The following is a 21,480-nucleotide window of genomic DNA, read 5'->3' on the forward strand; positions in this document are numbered from 1 at the left end:
AAAAAATGATATGACATGCTTTGCATGATGTTCACGGCTAGTTGTATGTATATAACAATCCTTTGCGGCCTTCACTCTAGAGCCCAACCCACAATTCACCCAAAACATAACCCCACGTGTGCCACATCAATCGCACGTGCCACCCACACCCAAATATCCCAGCCCAAAGCAAAACAACACGAAATCCTTCGTCAAACACAGACACAGCGGAAGCACAACCCCCAAAACTGCCATCCGATCCCTCCCCAAATCCCACGGATCGATGACGTGGCACCAAAGGAATTTCAAAATCCCGCCCAAATCCCCCCACCCCCCCAAACAAAAATTTTAATTCCCTCCAAGTCCCTATTCCCCTCTTATTCTTATCCCTACCCCCTTTCTCCCCTTTCGATCCCCACATTTTCCTATTCCCATTCTGCCCCTCAAAACCCTAACCCTAATCGTAAGCGATCTCGCCCCCATTTTGCCCAAATTTTGGCCGATTCCATCGATTTTGGGCTGATTTTTAACAGATCTGCTCGATTTCTTGCAGTTTGAAGACGATGAAGGGAAGAAAGCCGAAGGCTAGCTCGTCGAAGGCCAGCGAGAGCAAGTAAGTTGACTTTTTTTTGCCTTGATCTGCCAGTATTTTTGGTTGATTTAGGGTTTAATTGAGGTTATTTTTTGGTCGGATTGAAGGTTGGCGGTTAAAAAAACGGAGAAGAAAGTGAAGAAGGGAAAAGATCCGAACAAGCCAAAGAGAGCACCAAGCGCTTTCTTCGTTTTCATGTAATCATCGATGTCGATGAGTTATTTGTTTAATTTTTTTTTAGATTTTTTGTTGATTTTTTGGGTTTTGATGATTTTAGGGAGGGTTTTAGAAAGGAGTTCAAGGAGAAGAACCCTAGGAACAAGAGCGTTGCCGCTGTAAACCCTAATTCCTTTTAAAAGAATCATCTACTTTCGATTTTTTGCCCTAATTTTCAAATTGATTAGCTTGTGACTACCGTTTTGGGGATTAGGTCGGCAAAGCTGGCGGTGAGAGGTGGAAATCGATGTCTGATTCTGTGAGTTAGTTATCAATCTATTCTCAGATCTATTCAATTTTTAAATTGATTTTCTGATGTTATTGTTTTGTTGTAATTTTAGGATAAAGCCCCATTTGTGTCGAAGGCAGAGAAGTTGAAAGCTGAGTACGAGAAGAAAATAGCTGCCTATAACAGGGGCGAAAAGGTGAAAATATTTGAAAGTTGTTAATTAATTGTTGTTTTTAGACTAAATTGCTTATTAGGGTTTTGGTGGTCATTAGGTTGATGATAATGTCGTGGAGGAAGAAGAGTCTGACAAGTCCAAGTCTGAGGTTGAGCAGGAAGAAGGAAGTGGTAGTGAGGAGGTAACGGATTTACCCTTTTAGTGTTTCAATCATATTTTTTATATTTAGTCTATTTAGTCTTTAACCTAGATATTGCTTTAAGTAATGTTTTGAGTACATGCCTAATTGTCTTCTGTTAGTCTAGTTGAAATTTATATTTTTAAGTTTTGGATTATTTTGACTCAATCTGATATTAAATGATGTTGACCAATATTTATATTTTTGCAAAGAGGAAATTTTCAAAATAGAGCCATCACAACTTTATTCCCTAGAATCATCTTATTAAAAATTTATTTACAAAAATTTACCCAGGTTTGGCCACGTGAGTAGCGCTGTTGAAACTGAGACAATTTATTAAAAAAATGCTTGTTTGTAATTAATCAGGGTCCGTTTGGCTGCTCTTGCTTAAATCATTACTGGCAACCCTGTCTAATTAGATGCTAGTTTAATTACATGAGTGAGTAGTGGGGGCTGAAATTGAAGTTCAAAATAGTCACGGTTGCCAACTTAGACTATTTAGAAGGTTAATTAATCATGTTGCTAATTAGTTGGGGTTAGCAACCTGACTAATTAGAAAGAAATCTTTTGAATTAGTTAAGATTTGAGTTGTTTTTTTTTAATATGTTTGAATTTAGTCGATATTTTTTGAATATGTTTGAATTGTGTCAATTTTGGTGAACAAAGTTATAAATGGGTCTGTTTTGAAAATTTCTCCTTCGGCAAATTTATAGTTGAAAACTCCATGTTTGAATTGTTGGACTTTTCACCATACGTACCTTTAAATCAATCATATTTATAAATAGCGCTTGCCCGAGGGGAGTTTAGTTACTTTGGGTTGAACACTGGGCTCCAACAATGGATCGTCCATCCCCCTTAGGATCTCATAGTGCCAACTAACAGAGCCACCCCCTCTGGTTATTATATTCTTGAACTTGCTCATATAATGTAGATATCTTCTAATTTACTCTCCATTTACTACATTGAGTTCAAAAACTCAAGATTTGTATTTGATTTTGCGGTTAGTTGTAACTTATGTTAAGCCTAGGGCTTTAAATAAAAAAATGTGGTATAATTTAAGGGTAAATTGATAAAAACCTAGATCTTGGGGGTTGATTTACAAATGCAATTGATTTGGTGGTATATAAGTGAAAGCCTTAATTTTTTTTCACTTAAGTTATGTTGTTTTACTTAAGCTGTTATTTTTTTTGGGGTAATTGCAGGAAGGCGATGAGGATGATGACTAGAAAGAATGGCCTAACAAAACTCCCCTTATCTTTTTCTTTCTTTTTTAGTATGGTTCACTTTTGTCATCTTAGGAAATAGGGGAGTGAACTTTACGTGAAGGAATCTTGCGGATCCAAAATCTTTGGGTTTGCAGATATTTTGGTGGGATGGACTAATTACATTCCTTGTACTTATAAGCACCACATCCTTGGTTAAAAATAGTATAAGCTTGTTTAATGCTTCTTAATTCTTCTCTTGTGTCGTTAATATGTTCTTCCTGTTGATTGATGATTGTGACCTGGATCATGTGGGCGTGCTGATTTGACTTTGTTTGCGTTTGTCTGTGGTCTCTGAACATTTTAAACTTTGAATACGATTGTGTTACTGAAAATGATTGGTTTGTTATTTCGAATTTGCATGGAAGTGGGGCTCTTAAAAGTTATTTCTTGTCTTTTTTCCTTCTTCGGTCAGCTAATTGGCTATTCGCGCCTCAATTGGCTTTAACCCTCGTAGAACTTGTCCGATTAAAAAGTCAATTGGGTGGGGTTGATGATATTGCTTCCGGTTGTCAGTTAGTTTGTCTGTCTTTTTTTTTTCTTTTCTAGTTATGCATCAATTTTGTTTTCTCCCTGAAATTTAGTTTATCTGAGCACTTTCTGTTATTTCTTTCTTTTTTTCCCCCTAGAAAAAGTTAATACTTTTGCTGCTGATTTTTGTTGGAACTTTGATTGGCGTAAGATTATCTGAAGTTTTTAGAACAATTATGTATTACTTGGGACCACCTCGAAGCCCTCTATGGCGAACCTCAGACATTTGGTAATCTATGACATGATTACTTGCCATTCGATTGTCAAAAGCAACAACGCACTTTACGTAAGCTGCTCGATGAGTACAAATCAATGAGGGCAACCAACCCGTGTTGGAATTGTAGAACGTGCATCCACGAAGAAATGTGATTTGCAGAAAGTTTTAGCTACATTATATTTGAAGCAACTAGTAAGTACCATAAGGGAGATTAAGTTCTAAATGCGACGCCGAAAGAGAATCAAATTGTCTTTTCCCTCAACTTTAAAATCACCATGCAGTGATCTTTTCCCTTCATGAAGCATTTGAATTGATATTGGCGAATTCGGAGGGAGAGGTTCCTGTTCTTCCTAGCAGTTTCAATCCTTTTTATATTGTTGGGTTGCAGTCGCATAGCCATGGATTTGAACTTGAGGGGCGCTCTTGTTCACTCTCTTTAAATAAATAAATAGTAATAAAGAAAACTAATTACATCGATAATCACATCTAATAATACTAAGATTTTTTTACGGGAAGTATAGGATTTCGAACTTGAAATCTCCAACCAAAATGTTAAGGTGAGACCTCAATTAAGCACACTTCTTTAGTCACTAATCATCACAACCAAAAATTGTAGTATGACTGTACCAAATACAACTAAGCATCAATAGGTCTGTGTGTGAACAAATGAGTATCCAATCCAAACGATTAACCATCCACATATAGAATCGTAGCCTTATGCGAAAATTTAAACGATCAAAAAATAAATGCCATAGAATTTGAGTTTAAGGAACTTCATCTATACGATGCAACCGAGTGAGAGAGAGCACTCGATCGATGCCCCAACACCAAGGATGAATCTCCTCTTTGCTCTTGTGAAATTTTGATTCACCAAAACAAACTCTGCAATTTTGCTTAAAAGCTTTTATAAACACACTAAACCAAACTAAAACGCCTTGTTAAAAACTTTATTACTTGATTAAAACTCTCTAGTTAGCGTTGGGAGGCATAAGATTTACTGATCTCAACTCAGTCGCAACCAAACCCCCAAGCAGAATGACAAAAAACCCCGCAATCGGTTCATAAAACTAGCCGTTAGGAAGCTGAGAGGAATACGACGTCGTCCGACCGGCAAATTCGTCGGTCGACCGAAATGTTTCTATCGGGTCGGCCACGCCCGGACCGGTCGCCGACGGGGTCCTCTGTCGCCACAGCAAAAACTTATTGAAAGCTCAGATTCGCTCGACGGTGGGCGGTAGACCGAGAAACATACATGACAGGTTCTGAAAAACATGTTATCCTTGATTTTCAAAACACGTGTTAAAATCATCAATATAAATTCAGCAAAAAATATAAGAAACTTTGGGGAATTGATTGTATGGACATGATTAATGACAACATGTTTACAAAAATTGGTTTTCTAAAGTAACTCTCCCAAATATGAGAAATATCATGCATCTTTTGCAAAATAGTCCAAAACATGAAATGTAAAGCATATGAAATCTTGACATTTTAGCTTAACGGCATGTTTGAAACATTACAAAATGATTTTGTAGACTTAATAACAGATGTTACCCTGATTATTGTTTAACGCTCTATAACGCAAGAAAGACAATATTTCATAATGATCTAATTAGAAGGTAATAACCGTATGAGTATGTATATGAAAAATATATTTTGTTTTTATATCTATGAAATAATCTCAACAACGTTATCGCACGATAGAAAACGAAGCATTGTATACATAATTTTTTATGGAATTTATTTGTATAAACTTTTGTTTGTGGATAAAACTATACCCCAAGAATGTATATGATATAATAACTATAATATATATATAATACTAAGAAAACTAATAAATGTGTGTGTGGAATATATAGTTGAGACTTCAGAGTATATAAGCACACATAATATAAAACCGCTAAACTAAATTACTCCAAGCTAGGATCTTGATCTATCAATAAGCCTCTTTCTAGGTAATCTCATCGGATGAAAGCTTGAAGCTTGATCTTTTAACTTTGATTGGCATAAGCTCAGCCGACATTTTTCCGGTGAACGACTCCAGTTGGATTTCATCGTTGAAGCTCTATTCCTCCATCCTCGCATCGACGGTTGTTTGTTCTACCTAAAACATAGGAATGCACAAACACTAGACACAGAAAAAAAAAAAAAAAAAAATGCAACATTAGTAATAAATTGTTTTGTTAAACATCATCAAAACAAGAAGGCACAAATCTCCCCTTTTGATGATGACAAACTCATTTACACTAAACGAATATATATTGTCATGAAGGAAATGAACATATACAAGCTGAATACACATGCATAATAAATGTAACTCATAATATTTCTCCCCTTTGCAAAATCAAAAAGGGGACAAATGAATTAAGAGATGCGAAAGGCTCTCCCGCTAATCAATAAGCATAGGTGAGTATGAAAACATAAAAAGGATATAGGATTGGCTCCCCCTATCAAATGCCTATATAGAAAATGTGCAATAAATAATAGATTATGGCTAAGCATGTGAGCAAGCATAAATGAAAAGATATGGGCTAAACAGCCACTCACAAGGAAAAAGGATACAATGAGGAACACATAATGATAATGACATTATAAAAGATAGTGTGCTCATTTATAAAAACCATCGTATTAATAATAGATTTATGAAATCAAAGAGAGGAACATGAGAATCATGCAAAAAGTTTTCAAACATTGACAAAACATCAGACCAAAGTAATTCCATCAATCAAAGTTTTATTCAACAATATCAATGTGTTTGATAGCAATAAAGAAAAATTTCCTTTAGCATAACTTGATCAAAGCCACTCATAGAATAGCATTATAAAGTCACAAATAGATTGATCATCTACACAAACAATATATCATCATATAAGTGAATTAATAATTGAATTCAAAAGGACAGATCAAATCAAACACAATTCTTTTTGAGAGGGCAACATATAATCTAAGCTCTAAGCTTTGTTTACTCACCCATATAATCATTCGCATTGCTATGCCGGTAACATGATTTGGGAATAAAACAACTTACAATAAAACCGAAGGGTTATATAAATGCAAATCCAATGCTCATAAGCATAAACCAGGATGATCATGAAACAAAAAAAAAGATTTAGCCAATAAAAGAAATTGTTTCATAAAAGTTTAAAAATGACATTTTTCAAACCATAGAAAAAGAAAATTAAAAATATACTAAATCTTGGTTTAAATCAAATTTGTTTTGGTACCACTCAGTATTGCCTTGTACCAAAAGATTTAGGGAACATGAACCCCTATCATTCAAGCTCAAAGCCCTAGGGTTATGAACCGCATTTGGGCGCATATGGTGCAGCTAGCACCAGGTCAAAACAAGTTATAGACACTATGACTTTATTCAAGATTGGCAATAGGTGCGCATGAAGAGGAGTTAAAGCATTTGTATTCGACAATGTGGAGGCCGTGGCACGAAGAATCATATTGGCAAATAAAGATTTTTCTTTTATTTATTTTCGCAAATGAGAACACCTCAGTCAACAAATGTGGTTTACTTGAGAAATTTGGCAGTATTGAATATTTTTGTCAAATATATAGCAAACTTCGCCAATGGCCAATATCTCACCAAACATCAAACCATTTGAGAGCATCGTGTACTAGCTTAAAATAGAAATAGTTGGGCACTGTAGAAATTCTTTTTCCAGACTACAAGGCAAAACCTCCTCTGCCAAATGAGCCAAACACCACTTATATTGAACACATTGTTATAGACCATTAGCATTGCTTATGATGAGAAATAGATGCATGTGCATGTGTGTGGTGCAATATATGTGATGTATGAGCTTGATGAGATGCACAAGGAGTGATATTAAAGTGATCTGGTGGGTATGTGGCATCTAGCAAAATCTATGCAAAGATGGGCCTTTTCTACGATGCGCGAATCTTGTGCATTTGTAGACTTTGCGTATACATGTGTGCATGATGAATAGGATGTTTGAGATGTGTTTGCCATACCATATGCAGCACATCGTTCATAAGCTTATATTGAATTAACAATACATGTTTAAGGGTTGAATCTAAAGATGAATATGTGATACTTAACATGAATTCCACTCATGCATATGGCAATATCAAGTATTGGTTATTAGAAGTAGAAAACTTAATTGTTATAATTAATAAAAAGAAGCGGTATCATTTATGCTATGTCTCTATACTTCTAACATAGGCATGCCCTAAATTATTAACATGAGATATATGGACTATGTGATGGAGCAGGCTTAATTTTTTATTTTTCTAATCTTTAAGCATTCATTTGGTTCCTTTAAAGCAGCAATATTTTCTTTTACAAATGATATCAAATTTTGGAGGACACTAGCTTCTGCATGATCAGGATTTTAATTCTACATGTTCTGTAGCTTTTAAGATGATGCAATAATACATTATTTTGTATTTTGTATAGGCGCAAGATTCATGAGAGCAATACAAAAAATTGGCAATAATTTCTATATTGGCACCAGCGAGTTCAATTGATGGATATAATCATTTCGATATCCGATCGCTATACCACACTAGGGCTACTCGCACTAAGTCGTGTCAATTGATGCTCCACACTGCGATATTCATCCCACTTGAAGATAATCCTCGCAACTACGTCGGATTTCTCGCAAGTTCTGCCTTGATGTGCTTCTATGCATCCATAAATTTGATGAAGCACTTATCAAAATGAAGCAAATTTGTTAGAATCCAAAGGATGAGTCAAAGGCATTAAGCAAATATTCCTACCAACAAAGCTGATTTCATATATAAAGCATCTTTTATTATCATGATTGCTCCACTTAGATTTTCCCAAATTGTTGGGCACAATATAAAAGAAATCACATAATTTTTCATAAGTCAATACTTATAGATAAAACAATAGTTCTAAATCTATCATAAATTAACCAGAGCGCCATTGTGCCATAGGTAAAATGTAATGAAATTTAGGAGATCAAATTGGATTCTAGCCTAACAAATACATTTCACTCATTACAACCGATATATATTAATGAACTATGTCCAAGCAAGACAATATAGCACATCATAACCTACACCGAGACGTTAGACCCACAAAAAGATAACTGTGGATCTTTAAGTCTCAAGGTTGGTTAGACCTACACATCAAAGAGACCAAGCTCTGATACCAATTGTCTATTATAGGCTTCTATCCCGGATTAATGCCAATTAACACTAATATAGTTATCCTAGAGTATAAAATACAACACTCCAGATACGTAACAGCTAGGATAAGCAATATGACAAATGCAATCACAGTATCACCTAATTATACTGAGAATAAATACTATTATGGCAACTGGATATATGACTAACACCAGTGCCTAAATATAACATCCAAAAGTGATTAGGTAACTATGATAGAGCAATACATCATATAGTCGATATAAGATATGAGAACAGGAATAAAAACGGCCAGATGTATACAAACAAAAGATCATGTTGTACGAGGCTTCGGTCTCCCTCAACCACCTTAACGTCCCCGGTCCTTCACACACATACGAGGAAGATCTCCACTATCAAATATAGAACACACGGGGTTTTGTACGTTCACCCCCCGAACACACGTTTACTACACGTCACAATAGAATCACTATGGGTACATCACATCATCCGAACCTGAATTGGAATGTATATACCCTCACACACTAAGTGTTGGTCTAGCCGTGTCCTCCTGCCTCAAGTGCTCGGTTACAACGCTCCTCCGCTAGGCACGTCAACGGCGCCGCGTGACTCTGCTTGGATTGCACAAACCCATGTCTCTTCACACACAATCTTCTGGTGTACAAGTGTACCCTTCACGAAGTGGACATCTGCACAAATAAAGCCCAGCAATAAATAAATCAACATCTTTGTCTCTAAACAAGGTGGAATCAGAATTAAGCACAACTTCTTAGTAACTACAATCCCTCACAACCCCTCAAATTTATACTACTGAATTCGTATCACAATAACGAATCAATTAGGTTGTGCTGTGATACAAAGAAGTATCAATGAGTAAAACGATTAAACTCTACACTCATAGAATCATCAGCTAAGAGAATGAGCATGCAAAAACATATAAAATACTAGATTGAGCTTTAGTGAATAAAACTCTCACTAATCATGACCTCAAGAGTGAGAGAGACCCGATGCAATATGATCCGCAGATGTACATCAAAAGGATGATCTCCCTTCTTTGCCTACTTGTGAGATACTAATTGATATCTACCTGCGTCAAACCAGCATATTAATTTGCTTAACAAGGTTTTACTAACATTTCCTTCACTCCCAGCCACTTATACGCACATAAACCCCTTGCTTATATACAACTTTAATTACAACTGGATGTCAATTAACTTCTCTTTAGTTAGCTTTGAGAATTGAAGCGCCGAATAGTGCTATCTATATATCCATCTCCACCTCGAAATCAGCACATAAAACGACCCACAGCAGATTAAGACAAAACGGCACACCCACCAAGCAAGACGTTCAATCAACTACGTTGGAATAGAGAATATATCTCCGTCTAGTTCGACGACACGAGACAAATCGTACAGGTCGACCCGAACATCAAAATCACAATTTTCTATACGGTCGCACCGGAACCGGTCGAACCGAGAAGGAGACCCTCTGTCGCCAGTCGTCACACCACGGAAAAATTATGACTCAGATGTTCGGATCCCAAGATCCGATGACGGTGACGAAAGAATGTACAACACATGACCACGTGCACCAATTCCTGAATAAAACTGTTATCCTGATTTTTAAAACAACTGTTCGTAACCAAATATCAAATAAATTCAGAAATGAGATAAAACTTTGGGATACGATTGTATACGAACATGACTTAATATCAACATCATGTAAGAAAACAACTTGGTTTTTGAAAATAGTACATTCCAAAATTCGAGAATACTCCATCTAATTTTGCAACCCAATGAGGTCGCCAAAAAAATGAAATATGTAAACATAATGAATTTTGAGCATTTTAGCGCTTAACATGTTGTTTTGAAACATTAAAAATAATTTGGTAGACTTATAAAAGAATGTAATATGATTATTGTTAAGTCTATAAACCAGAGAAACAATATTTTCAAATAAATACGAGTCTGCGCACCATAACCCACCCCACCCCCACGATAGAAACGGATACCAATTTCAGTGATGAGTCTGTATACCCAGATCGAAATATATCCACTGTCTCTTATATTAAATGACACTTAATACAAAACAACTTTATCTCCACATTATGAAAACAGCATGTATAAAATAATTTCTTTTGGAATTTACTTTGTAAATAACTTTGTTTTGTGGATAAAATAAAAACCAAGATGTATATGTATATAACTATAATATAATATAGTACTAAGAACTAATAAATGTGTGTGTGAATAATAATATTTGAGCTTAGAGTAATATAACACAACATCAATAATAAACCCTAAACTAAATTATGCCGCAAGCTAGAATCTGATCTCCAGTAAGCTCTTGCTAGGTAATCTCTCGGATGAAGCTTGAACTTGGATCTTTAACTTCTGTTAATCTGCAATCAGGCTTCACCGACATTCCACCCCCCAGACCTCCACGACTCAACCCCTCTCCACTTGGGATTTCACATCGTTCTCGAACCCACGGCTCTTACTTCCATCCCATCACCTCTCCTCCCACCCCTACCTTCACTCGATCCCTCTCAACGACCGTCTGCCTTTTGTCACTCCACAAACATCGGAATCGACACACAAAAGCACTAGACGCAAAAACACATTAGTTAATAAATTGTTTGTTAAACATGCATCAAAAGATCGAACTTGCCATGAAGGCTACACAACCGCCAAGCTCACTCGCACGACCAGATCGAGGTAACCTCAATATATACATTCTTTTGTGATCTGATTTTGACACTAAATTTGGGAAAGATCTCATTGTTGGTAATCTGAAGAACGGCTTACAGCTTTCTTGCGCACATCTTATGGAATTTATTGATCCTAGCGATTTGACACTATAAATTTAGTCGGAAAGAATTATTGTTGGTATTTGTGTGGAAAACGGAAACAGGAAGGAAAGAGAGGAAAGGAGCTCGTAGATAAATTTTAACATTATGGAAAGTTGTGTGGCTCTTAATATATAATCGCCGACGACATGAGTTTTGGGTTATTTCTTTTTTTATATTAGCATGTTTCTTAAGTTTGCTAGTTTTAGTCAACCCTTAACTAGCAGTCTCTGTTAATTAATAAGATTTGGAAGTTCATTTGTGCAAGTTGATAACATAGCCTTATGTATTAAGCTTTATTTTGACAGTCAATTTAGATGAATGTATATACAGGACCGCTGAAGGAGTGTTGTATATATTAAGGTTTATTTTATCTGCTCGTTCAGTTGAGTGTCACGCTATTTTGTGTATGTATTCTTGAATTATGTCTTGTGCTTAAGCTCAAGATGACTATCGTCGAGAGCAGCATCCCTGTCAAATATTATTAGGTTTGTGTGGTTGTTTCATGACAGACTGTATACTTGGGAGCATCATTGTTAATGGTCACTCTTAATGCCAAATATTTTGGTTTTCTTAGCTTTGTGATGTTAATCGAGATGATATCACTCTTAGACAGTTCTCAGTCAAATGTTGAAATTGCTGATCCAGATATGATTGAACTATTATACCGTATAATATGCTGGTAATTTTAATACCGGGCCTCAAACATAAAGTCCTAGTCCATGCTGTACTTCATAGAAGTCCCAAATGAACGATAAAATACGCACTACATAAAAACACTTTAACTAACCTTGAACTGTGTATTTATAATAATCAGTTCTCAATCGATTTTTTATTTAATGGTATCTCAGCAATTCTATAAATCTCTTTGCTTCTTTGCCGCTTTCTTTTATGATATCTTGACTGTTTCTTTTGCTGATCAGATGATCATATAGACAGGACAGCGAAGCCACATTAGTTCGTTACTTCCAGCAATATCCCGTGCTGTCTGATCTTCTTCTGCTTTTAGGGCTTGGATTGACAAATTTTGATAACATCATGTATCGCAAAATTTTTATCTTTTACCTAGTGAAACCTTTTGTCATTCATAAAAAGTATTGCCTATGTCTGTATGACTTACAATACCCAGTAGATATCGAAATTATGTCGACCTCTAAAATCATTGTATGATTTGACTCGTAAGTATTTCGTCTCCAGGTTATTATTTCGACTCGACACAAGTATTCTCGATTGCATGTGGTTGGCAAAATATTAGCATCCAAGCCACCAGCTACTATCGAATGGGAATAAAATGGGCGTGCTATTTGACTGTTTGTGGATTTCACTGGCATGGATTTGGGCTGAATGGCTCTTGTAGATTTAAAACTGAGACGAAGTTCTTTAAGTCAAATCTACGCGTGTACTAATCCTAATAGTAATTTGTTCATCTAATTTATGTGTGCTCAGATTCAGCTATAGATGTGGAATTGAGAAATTTAATTGTATGTTGTAAAGGAACACCCTCTATGGAATTTAAATAGATCTGTTTGTTTCGAATTCAGCGCATCGCTTCGTTTGTCTTCAATGCTTGTATAATTGTTTTCAGGTGGGTTATATTTCATGTACTTTTAGTTAGTTCTATACGTTCAGATGGAAAGCTAGTGCAGCAGGCATGCTGTTTTACTTAATGCTTGGTATTGCAAAAATCTTGAAAATTGTATGAACTTTACAGCGTAAAAACACAATCTCTACTCTAGCTAGTAGCGCATACTACCTTCTTACTGGAAAAGTTCATTCATTCAGCGAATCTAGCAAGATACTCGCGCCAATTGAAGTAACTGACTTTAAGGCATTGACTTATACTTAGCAAGGGTGAGGCGCACGTCTCTATCTGAGGCTACAGCAAATTTTGCCCACAATCTAGCTAAGTATGGAAAAGTTCATGCATTCACAGTAGCGAGCTTTTGCGGCAGCAACACAAATTCTGATGCATTCACTAATCGGGAAGTGAGACAACCGACATATGAGTTAAGATTCTGGACAATTAACACAGTAGGGAGATATCAACGGACAACACAAATAAGACAACGCATAACAATGAAAGGAACAGAAACTTATTGCATTGTAACCATTAAAGATAAAACCTCTTTGGATACATTAAACTTTGGATACATTAAAGATACAGCCTCTTTTGGATAAATTAGAGCACCATGAACACAGAGGGAGGATATAACGGATGCAAACTTTGGATAGCTTAAGATACAGCCCTCTTTGGGATGATTGCTGAATTTCTTCACATAAACCGGCCTGCACAAAAGAGATTTCACATTTAGGTAACTTCATCCACAGACGGGCGAAGGAAAGCGAGATGAAGAAAATCGGCATAAGGTGACATGAAAGACCGCGACATATGATGTGGGTTTGTTTGATGGGTTTATGTTGATCGGTGATTTTTTCTGAATACAGCACGCGTTGCATTCCGGCATATCTCAGCAACAAGGCTTGGAGTAAGATCAAAGTAAATAGATATTGCTATTGCCACTAAGATAACACACTTAGGCCAAGTTTTCCATCAAAAAAATAAGAAATAACTATTTAAGAAAGCTATAAATCCTTGAAAGCTGAAGAATGAGACGATACAAAATTGTTAACTCTTAAACAAAGTGGTTTTCTTTGTGTGTTAAGCAGAATATATACAAATTTACGATATATGGTCTATGTCTTGCTAAATTATATTACATTTTAAAGAAGATTAATTAGAGAAAATAAGGTCCAAAATTTTGAGCAGCTGTAAGCTGTTTAACTAATACTCTCCGACCATAGATGCTGGTCGCAAATCACAGACTTAAAGAATATTTATTTCTTTCATAGATAGTAGGTGTTCAACTAAGTTTCTCAGTGAAATACTCAGGATTGTCAATTACAGGCTATAAAGCTTCCCCTGAAGTCTATAATAAACAATGGTTAGCTGCTATATACAATCTACGCGAGGTATCCTAGCAAAACCCTTGTTTCAGCAGAAAATTGATCATATGGCTGCACGGCATCAATTCTGCATATTATTGATCGACCAACTTGTCATTTCTTGCTCATTCATGCACCAATAATGCTAACTGAGATGCTTGTTTAGGCAGAGTGGAAAATTGCCAATGAGGGGAAAAACAGAATCGCTGGGTAGGAAAGACTAGGATGTCAGAGGTGGCAAGGAGCTAACGAGGGACTAGGGATAGACCAAGATGAAGCGTTTGAGTAGGAAAAGTAAACATGGTATAGTTGGCTATTCACCTAGCCGTCAACGTGCTTTAATGATGCTGAACCGAGAAAAGGGATTTCATTAGGCTGAAGGGAGATTTCAATTTGGGTCTTATTCATCACCACATCAGGCTTGAAGATCGAGCATGATGCAACAGAGAAATGGCGTAGAATGATATGTTGGTCGGCAATATGCAACCAACATCAAGGACATAGGAACATCAGGAACTAAGGGAGAATGTAAAAATCAAACCGCATCATAGATCATCGTATATCTCAGTAAAGTACATCAAAAAAATTCGGTTTAGAGAAGGACAGTAAAAAAAATACAACAAGCAATTTTGACTAAATCCAACAAAGCATGCACGCATCATAACATGTATAACTCATTAAACAACAAGAACCCTCATCTTTAAAAATTCAAATTAAAATTATTACCTAGCACAACAGTTTGATCAAGCTCCCTTTGGATCCAAGTGAGAGAGAAGTGCCGCGGGGTGATTTTTTTTCGGGGTCGGATCCGGAGTTTGGAGGAGGAGGTCGGAGTCGGAGTTTGGTCGGCGGCGGTGCTGGGGTCTACGAGCGTTTTAGAGGGAGAGGAGGGTTTGAAAGAGTTGGTCGGTAACGCCCAGGCGGTGAAGATGTTTCAAGCGACGAAGAGAGGTTCACGAGGGAGACGTGATTTAGAAGTGGGAGGAGGAGGATTTGCAGGTCACGAAGATTTTTTTGGTTTCTGAAAGCGCAACACGAGCCGCTCGTTAAATCCAAGGGCCCAGAGATGTTTTCGCAGCAGTCCTGTGCGAAAATTGTTTCGGCACAGGAATAGATTCCTACTATATATATATAGTATATATATATATATATTATATATAATATATATATATATATATATATATATATAGTATATATATATATTATATATATATATATACTATATTTATATATATATATATATATATATATATATATAATTATATATATATAATATATATATATATATATAGAGACATCAATCAGCTCGCGCGCGTCAATCAAACGCACGCCCAAAAATCAACTCGTGCGTGTTGGTCAAATCACGCGCGTCGGTCAACTCGCGCGTGTCGGTCAACTCGCGCGTAGCGTACGAATCAATAAGACGATCAAATATGCAAAATGGTGGAGAATACAAGTCCTAAAAAATCAAAAATTAAAAGTTTAGCAAAAAGCCAGACTCCCCGTGCAGGAGACGGCATCAGTCAAAACATGGACCCCCGGGGGGGGGGGGGCTCGGCATCGCAACCGACCGCGCCGTACGGGTCTGCGTTCAACCGACCCGCCACCATCCCGGGTCGGTTGAAACTAACTCGCGGCACCCGCGCGGCGCGTTTGAAACCGCGACCGCGCATCCGCGGGGTCGGATATCAAACCGACCCGCCGCAAAGCGCGGCCGTCGGATTCTGCCGACTCGCCCCCTCCCCCCGCACTGTTCATGACTCTCGTTTAGTTTTTGACAGTTTTTCTTAGGATTTTTTGGTTCCTGAGCATCCCAACTGATCTGATATCATCCCCAAACGTGGTTAATCAGTTATTAACTGAAGATAAAGAGAAATCATTTATTCTGATCCAAAAACCCCCAACCGAAGCCTATAAATACAGACCTAGGGCATCCTTTCAGCTGGGGGGAATTAATTATTAAGAGGAGGAGGTGCTGTCGGATTGAGGAGTCAAAGGAGCACGAATTTCAGCGAGGGTTGACAGATCTTGGTGAGTTCTTCGACATAAAGAAGAAGAGTTCGAGAGACCCGACGCTCGTTTCCCCTATTTCCTTGAGATCAGACTTGGTCTTGATCTCGAGAAGAGCTACTGATTTCGCTTGGTCGATCTCAGCGCTTCAAATCAAATACTCCCTCGGCGAAGGCGGAGCACTGCCAAATTTTCAACAACCGGATCTGATCGACGGTCGTTCACGGATAAACCCCGGCACAGGCAAAGATCCCACACAAAGCAGCGGGTGATAAACGTCCTCTGTGTTTTGTTTGAAGGAGAATTGTATCTTTTATTTTTATTGTGTAAATGTCTCATAAAACGACCGATCTTTTTGAACTTATTGTAACGATCAAAGCTGTAATGAGTTATACAATGAAGAAAACAATTTTCGACAAAAACAAACTGGCAACCACAGTGGGAGTCAAAGGTCTCGCTGCCGAGGCCGTCGTGTCACAACCGATGATTAAGATCCCGGTTGAAGAGGTGGTCGAATACGAGTTCGACCAACAGAAGTATGAAGAATACCTCTTGTCCTCCTCCTCCAGATCCTCCGCTTCTCGCAAGTGTAGGAAGATCAATGCCCTCGTTGCTGCGGTAGCTGAACCTTGCAACGCCCTTCCGGCCTCCAACGAGTCCAGATCTGCAGATCTGAACTCATCCTCAATCAATGAGTTGAGTTCAGAAAGCGCGCCTACTTTATCGAAGAGAGCTCGCCAAAGGCAGCGCCAATGCCTCGCACGCCAACTCGCTAGAGCTTTGGACTCAATTGACGGGATCCGTTACAAGGCGGATCTGAAAATTAGGCAACGCCAAGCGCCCCAATAGCGGACAAATGCCCTCTCCTCCAAATTATCAACGGATGAATGGGTCCAAGTCAAAAGGACCCGTTCAACTCTTGAGGAGCGGATCCAAAGGCGCCACGTATTGCTTGCACATGCAAGAATTCTTATGCAAGAGGCTAAAAAGTTGCAGAGGGAAGAAGTGGAAAAGAAGCCACAAAAACTGCACAAAGTTTGGAGGCTAAAGTCCAAGACGGCGGCCGAAAAGATCGAGAAAAGTGGGTCACTTGGATCCGACCCTCCACTTCGCGGGTCACTTAGATCCGACCTTCCACTTCATGGGTCACTTGGATCCGACCCTCCAAATCGCGGGTCACTTGCAAGTGACCCTCCAAATCGTGGGTCACTTGTATCCGACCCTCCAAATTGCGGGTCACTTGCATCCGACCCTCCAAACCTGTGGGTCACTTGCATCTGACCCTCCAAATCACGGGTCACTTGGATCCGACCCTCCACTTCGTGGGTCACTTGGATCCGACCCTCCAAATCGCGGGTCACTTACATCCGACCCTCCAATTCGTGGGTCACTTGCATCCGACCCTCCAAATCGCGGGTCACTTGGATCCGACCCTCCAAATCACGGGTCACTTGGATCCGACCCTCCGCCCCTCCACTTTACGGGTCACCTGGATCCGACCCTCCAACCCGCGGGTCACTCAAGTCTGACCCGCGTCAGGGTAAAGACAGAAGATGTTATGCACATATTTCGTCAATCACTTCAAGTTTCGCACCTCCGGTGGAGCACCGTGACAGCGTGGATTCGTCCCGATTCAAGGTGAGGATAGTCGATCGCCTGGGTCCTTTGCACGAGGATCGAGGCAAAGTTCAGATCGAAGAACTCTTGGGTCCGGGGACTGTACCCCGAGCGACTCGTCGAGCTGGGGGTCGCACATGCCCTCACAACAATTTCAAGCCTTCTCATAAAGAGAAAACTCCGATTCCCACCCGCCTGGGGGTGTATACCCAAAACCAGGAGCCTGTTGAGATCCTGAGCTCCCAAAAGCGTAGTTCTAAACACGTGACTCTTGAGAATGCTAATAAAGTGGCAAATCCCCTGAGAGAAACGTATTTATCTGATGATGACAACGTTATACCAGGGGAGTCGTGTCAACACACGATTTGTTACTCCGGTCATCTGATCGATGAGTTGTACTATCAGGCTGGGGGTACGAACAAGTCTCGGAAGAGAAATACCCAAGAATTGGAGTCTCACTGCCCGTGTGCTAAGATTATCAGGGCAGTATTATTAGCGTGTAGCTGCCCCAAGACCATTCCGCAGAGGGTCTCGGTATTCAAGAGGATCTCTAATCGAATGACTAAGTCCAAACCAAAGTGTTTCTACAAGAAACGATCGGCTGTTCAAGATGATGAATTCCTAGAAGTTACCATCAATATGATCAATAAGGGAAAATCCCCGATTGTTTCAAGTGGTTCTAGCCCCGACTTTTCTCCAGGAAGAAGAGTTAATTCGGGAATAGCTCGACCGATGTCTCGACTCCAGCTGGAAACAGTCAGACCTGAACAATCCGCAGTCACAATAAATATGGCTGATAAGGGAAAGTCGATTCGACCCGCTAGCTCTGACCCGCTTATATCGTATCGTCTAACCCGGTTGCGATCGGGAACCATTAGGCAGAGGGATTATCAGAGAATGCAGAGGGGATTATCCTCGGATGATGAAGCATCAGATGCTAACTTTGCAGTCGCTTCTGACAAAACGGTATCCAGCCCAGGGGAATCCCACAAAGTGTTTATGACTAACACCGAGGAAGTAGCCAAAATGGTTGAGGATGCCTTAGCCAAGCAAAAAGAGAACTTCAAGTTCAAAATGGAAATGGCTATGTAACGGATGAGGGAAGAACACGACCAACAAATCCGAGCTTTGTCAAATCAACTTGGTGAATCCAGCCGTCGTAACGTTGCTAACCAAGAAGATAGCGATTCATATGTGGATGAACGTCTTAATGCTGAAAACCCTCTTGTTGACCAAAATTCTGGGGGTAGCCTCACTAAAGATAACAATGCTGGGGGTGGTTCCACCGAAGATGACAATGTCAGGGGTGGCAGCGTTATTCCTCTTAAGAATCGTCCGGAGCCTGATACAAGCGGGGATGAGAAAATAAAAGATCTCGAGAGAAAAATCAACGCTTTGATATCTACTCGAGAGGTGAAAAGGACCGGCATTCCGTAACCCTATCCAAGGGAGTGGGATTCAATAGCATACCCGGTGAAGTTCAACCTAATTAACTTCACGCCGTTTGACGGGAAGGGTTCACCCACACAACATCTGATCTATTTCAAGTCCCACTTGGGTATGATCTACGGCAATGAAGCCTTGATGGTTCGATCATTCGTTGGTACCCTTCGCGGGCCCGCCTTTGATTGGTACCACCGTCTTAAGTCCGAAAGTATTAATAACTGGGAAGACCTAGAGAGCCTATTCCTCGCTCATTTCTTTGATGATGACGCTGAGGTGTCAATCAGGACACTCTTCGATAAGAAGTAAGAAGACGATGAGATGGTCGACGACTTCGTCAAACGCTTTCGAAATAAGGCAATGAACTACCGAGATCCAATCACGGAGGACTTCATCCTCCAGACATGTCATAATAACCTATCTATTGAGATATTGGAAGTTATGAGAGTCGTACCGTCCAACACTTGGAAAGACTTGAAGGTGCGCGGTGAACAAGCCGAACGCTTCCTCCGAAGGAAGAAGGCCGAGAGGAGCCAACCGACGGCTAATCCTCCTAACTCGAACTTCGCCTCCCGTGGTAAGGGCAAGGCACCTGCAGCTGCTGTTGGTACTAATCAAACATCACAACAGCAATCCCGAAGACAGCAAAAGACTTCGAACCTGAGGCTCCAAAAAGAGTACTCCTTCAAGGACGAAGACGTTCCAGCCATCTTCGAATCCCTCCTTGAAAATAACAAGATTAAGCTATCACCTATCACAAATCAGGAGGAATCTGACAACACGGTGGATCCAAAGTACTGTACGTACCACAGGAGGGTCCTTTATCCCACCAAGGATTGCTTTGCTCTTAAGAATAGCATCCAGACCTTGGTTGAAGCCGGCGTCATAACGCTGGGATAAGCCAAATGAGAATGGCGATACTTCGAAGAGTATACGAGTATAAACAGCTTCTTAATACTCCAATAGGTATATGAGTCCAAACTGTTTCCTACTCTTGACGGGAGGTTCCTGGAGAATTTTTACATATAATATTCTTAAGGATAACCCGATCATGTAACTCAGTATGATGTTAGACCCAGTTTCACAAAGGAAGCTGGGGGTGGATGATTCATGTAACGGGAAGTTCCTAGAAGAATGCTACATGTAATTTTCTTAGGGATAACCAGATTATTACAAATAAAGTGATAAACACTAAACCCATCGTGATTTCCGAACACTCTTTTGCTGAGACGAGATTCGATCACTTTGTTGGATCAATCTTCCCTCACAAAACTCCCATTGGTGTTTGACGACTCACGGTCTTTCACCATAAAATCCCCCACCGATCAGACTAATTGACGGTGGGACCACCAAAACTCCTTTCATTTGAATCTACTCAAACTTTTGCTACGTCTGAGCACTCAACACCCCTCCGTGTTAAGTACTTGTCACTTAACACTAGGAATCCCCATTGAGTAATCGGTACAAGTCAACACTCCCACTGTGATTTGTATTCCCACTCCTACTGTCCACTTGGTCAAACCTTCCTACAGTTAGGGCCACAACCAAAATCCCCTCTCGATTCCTCTAATAAAGGAGAGGCCCACAAATCGAGCGATCAAACCTTCCTACAGTTAGGATCGTCTCAAGCCTCTCACTCGATCAAACCTTCCTACAGTTAGGGCCAAAACCAAAATCCCCTCTCGATTCCTTCAATGAACAAGAGGTCCACTTTTAAACTAAGTGATCAAACCTTCCTATAGTTAGGATCACCTTAACTCCCGCTTAGTCAAACCTTCCTACGATAAGGACCAAAACCATAATTCACTCTTGATAAACGAGAAATCCATCTTTAGTTCGGTAATCAAACCTTCCGACAGTTAGGATTATCCGAATTTTTCGATTCTGGGGGTGGAGATCCCACCTTGAGTCTCTTTTTCAACTGGAGATAGAATATAAAATTCTTCCTCTTCAGCTTTAGGAGATAGGATATAAAATTCTTCCTCTCCCACATCGGGTTCGTCTTTGCCCCAGGAGAAGACACCATTGTTTCAAACTCCTAAAATCCGTGCCTCACAGGCACGAGGAATTTTATCCTGAATCCTGAGTAGGGATA

General features: G+C 39.3%; 1 protein-coding gene across 1 annotated transcript; it reads left to right on the top strand.

Moving 5' to 3' along the window:
* LOC109837689 (DNA-binding protein MNB1B-like) lies at window positions 328-2,842 on the top strand. Its single transcript, XM_020406021.1, has 8 exons — window positions 328-442; window positions 533-592; window positions 679-768; window positions 849-906; window positions 1,002-1,046; window positions 1,129-1,212; window positions 1,289-1,372; window positions 2,572-2,842. Exons 2-8 carry the CDS (start codon window positions 543-545, stop codon window positions 2,593-2,595), a joined length of 435 nt encoding a protein of 144 aa, XP_020261610.1. The 5' UTR covers window positions 328-442; window positions 533-542; the 3' UTR covers window positions 2,596-2,842.

This window comes from Asparagus officinalis, chromosome 4, assembly GCF_001876935.1.
Source record: "Asparagus officinalis chromosome 4, Aspof.V1, whole genome shotgun sequence".
Taxonomy (NCBI): Eukaryota; Viridiplantae; Streptophyta; class Magnoliopsida; order Asparagales; family Asparagaceae; genus Asparagus; species Asparagus officinalis.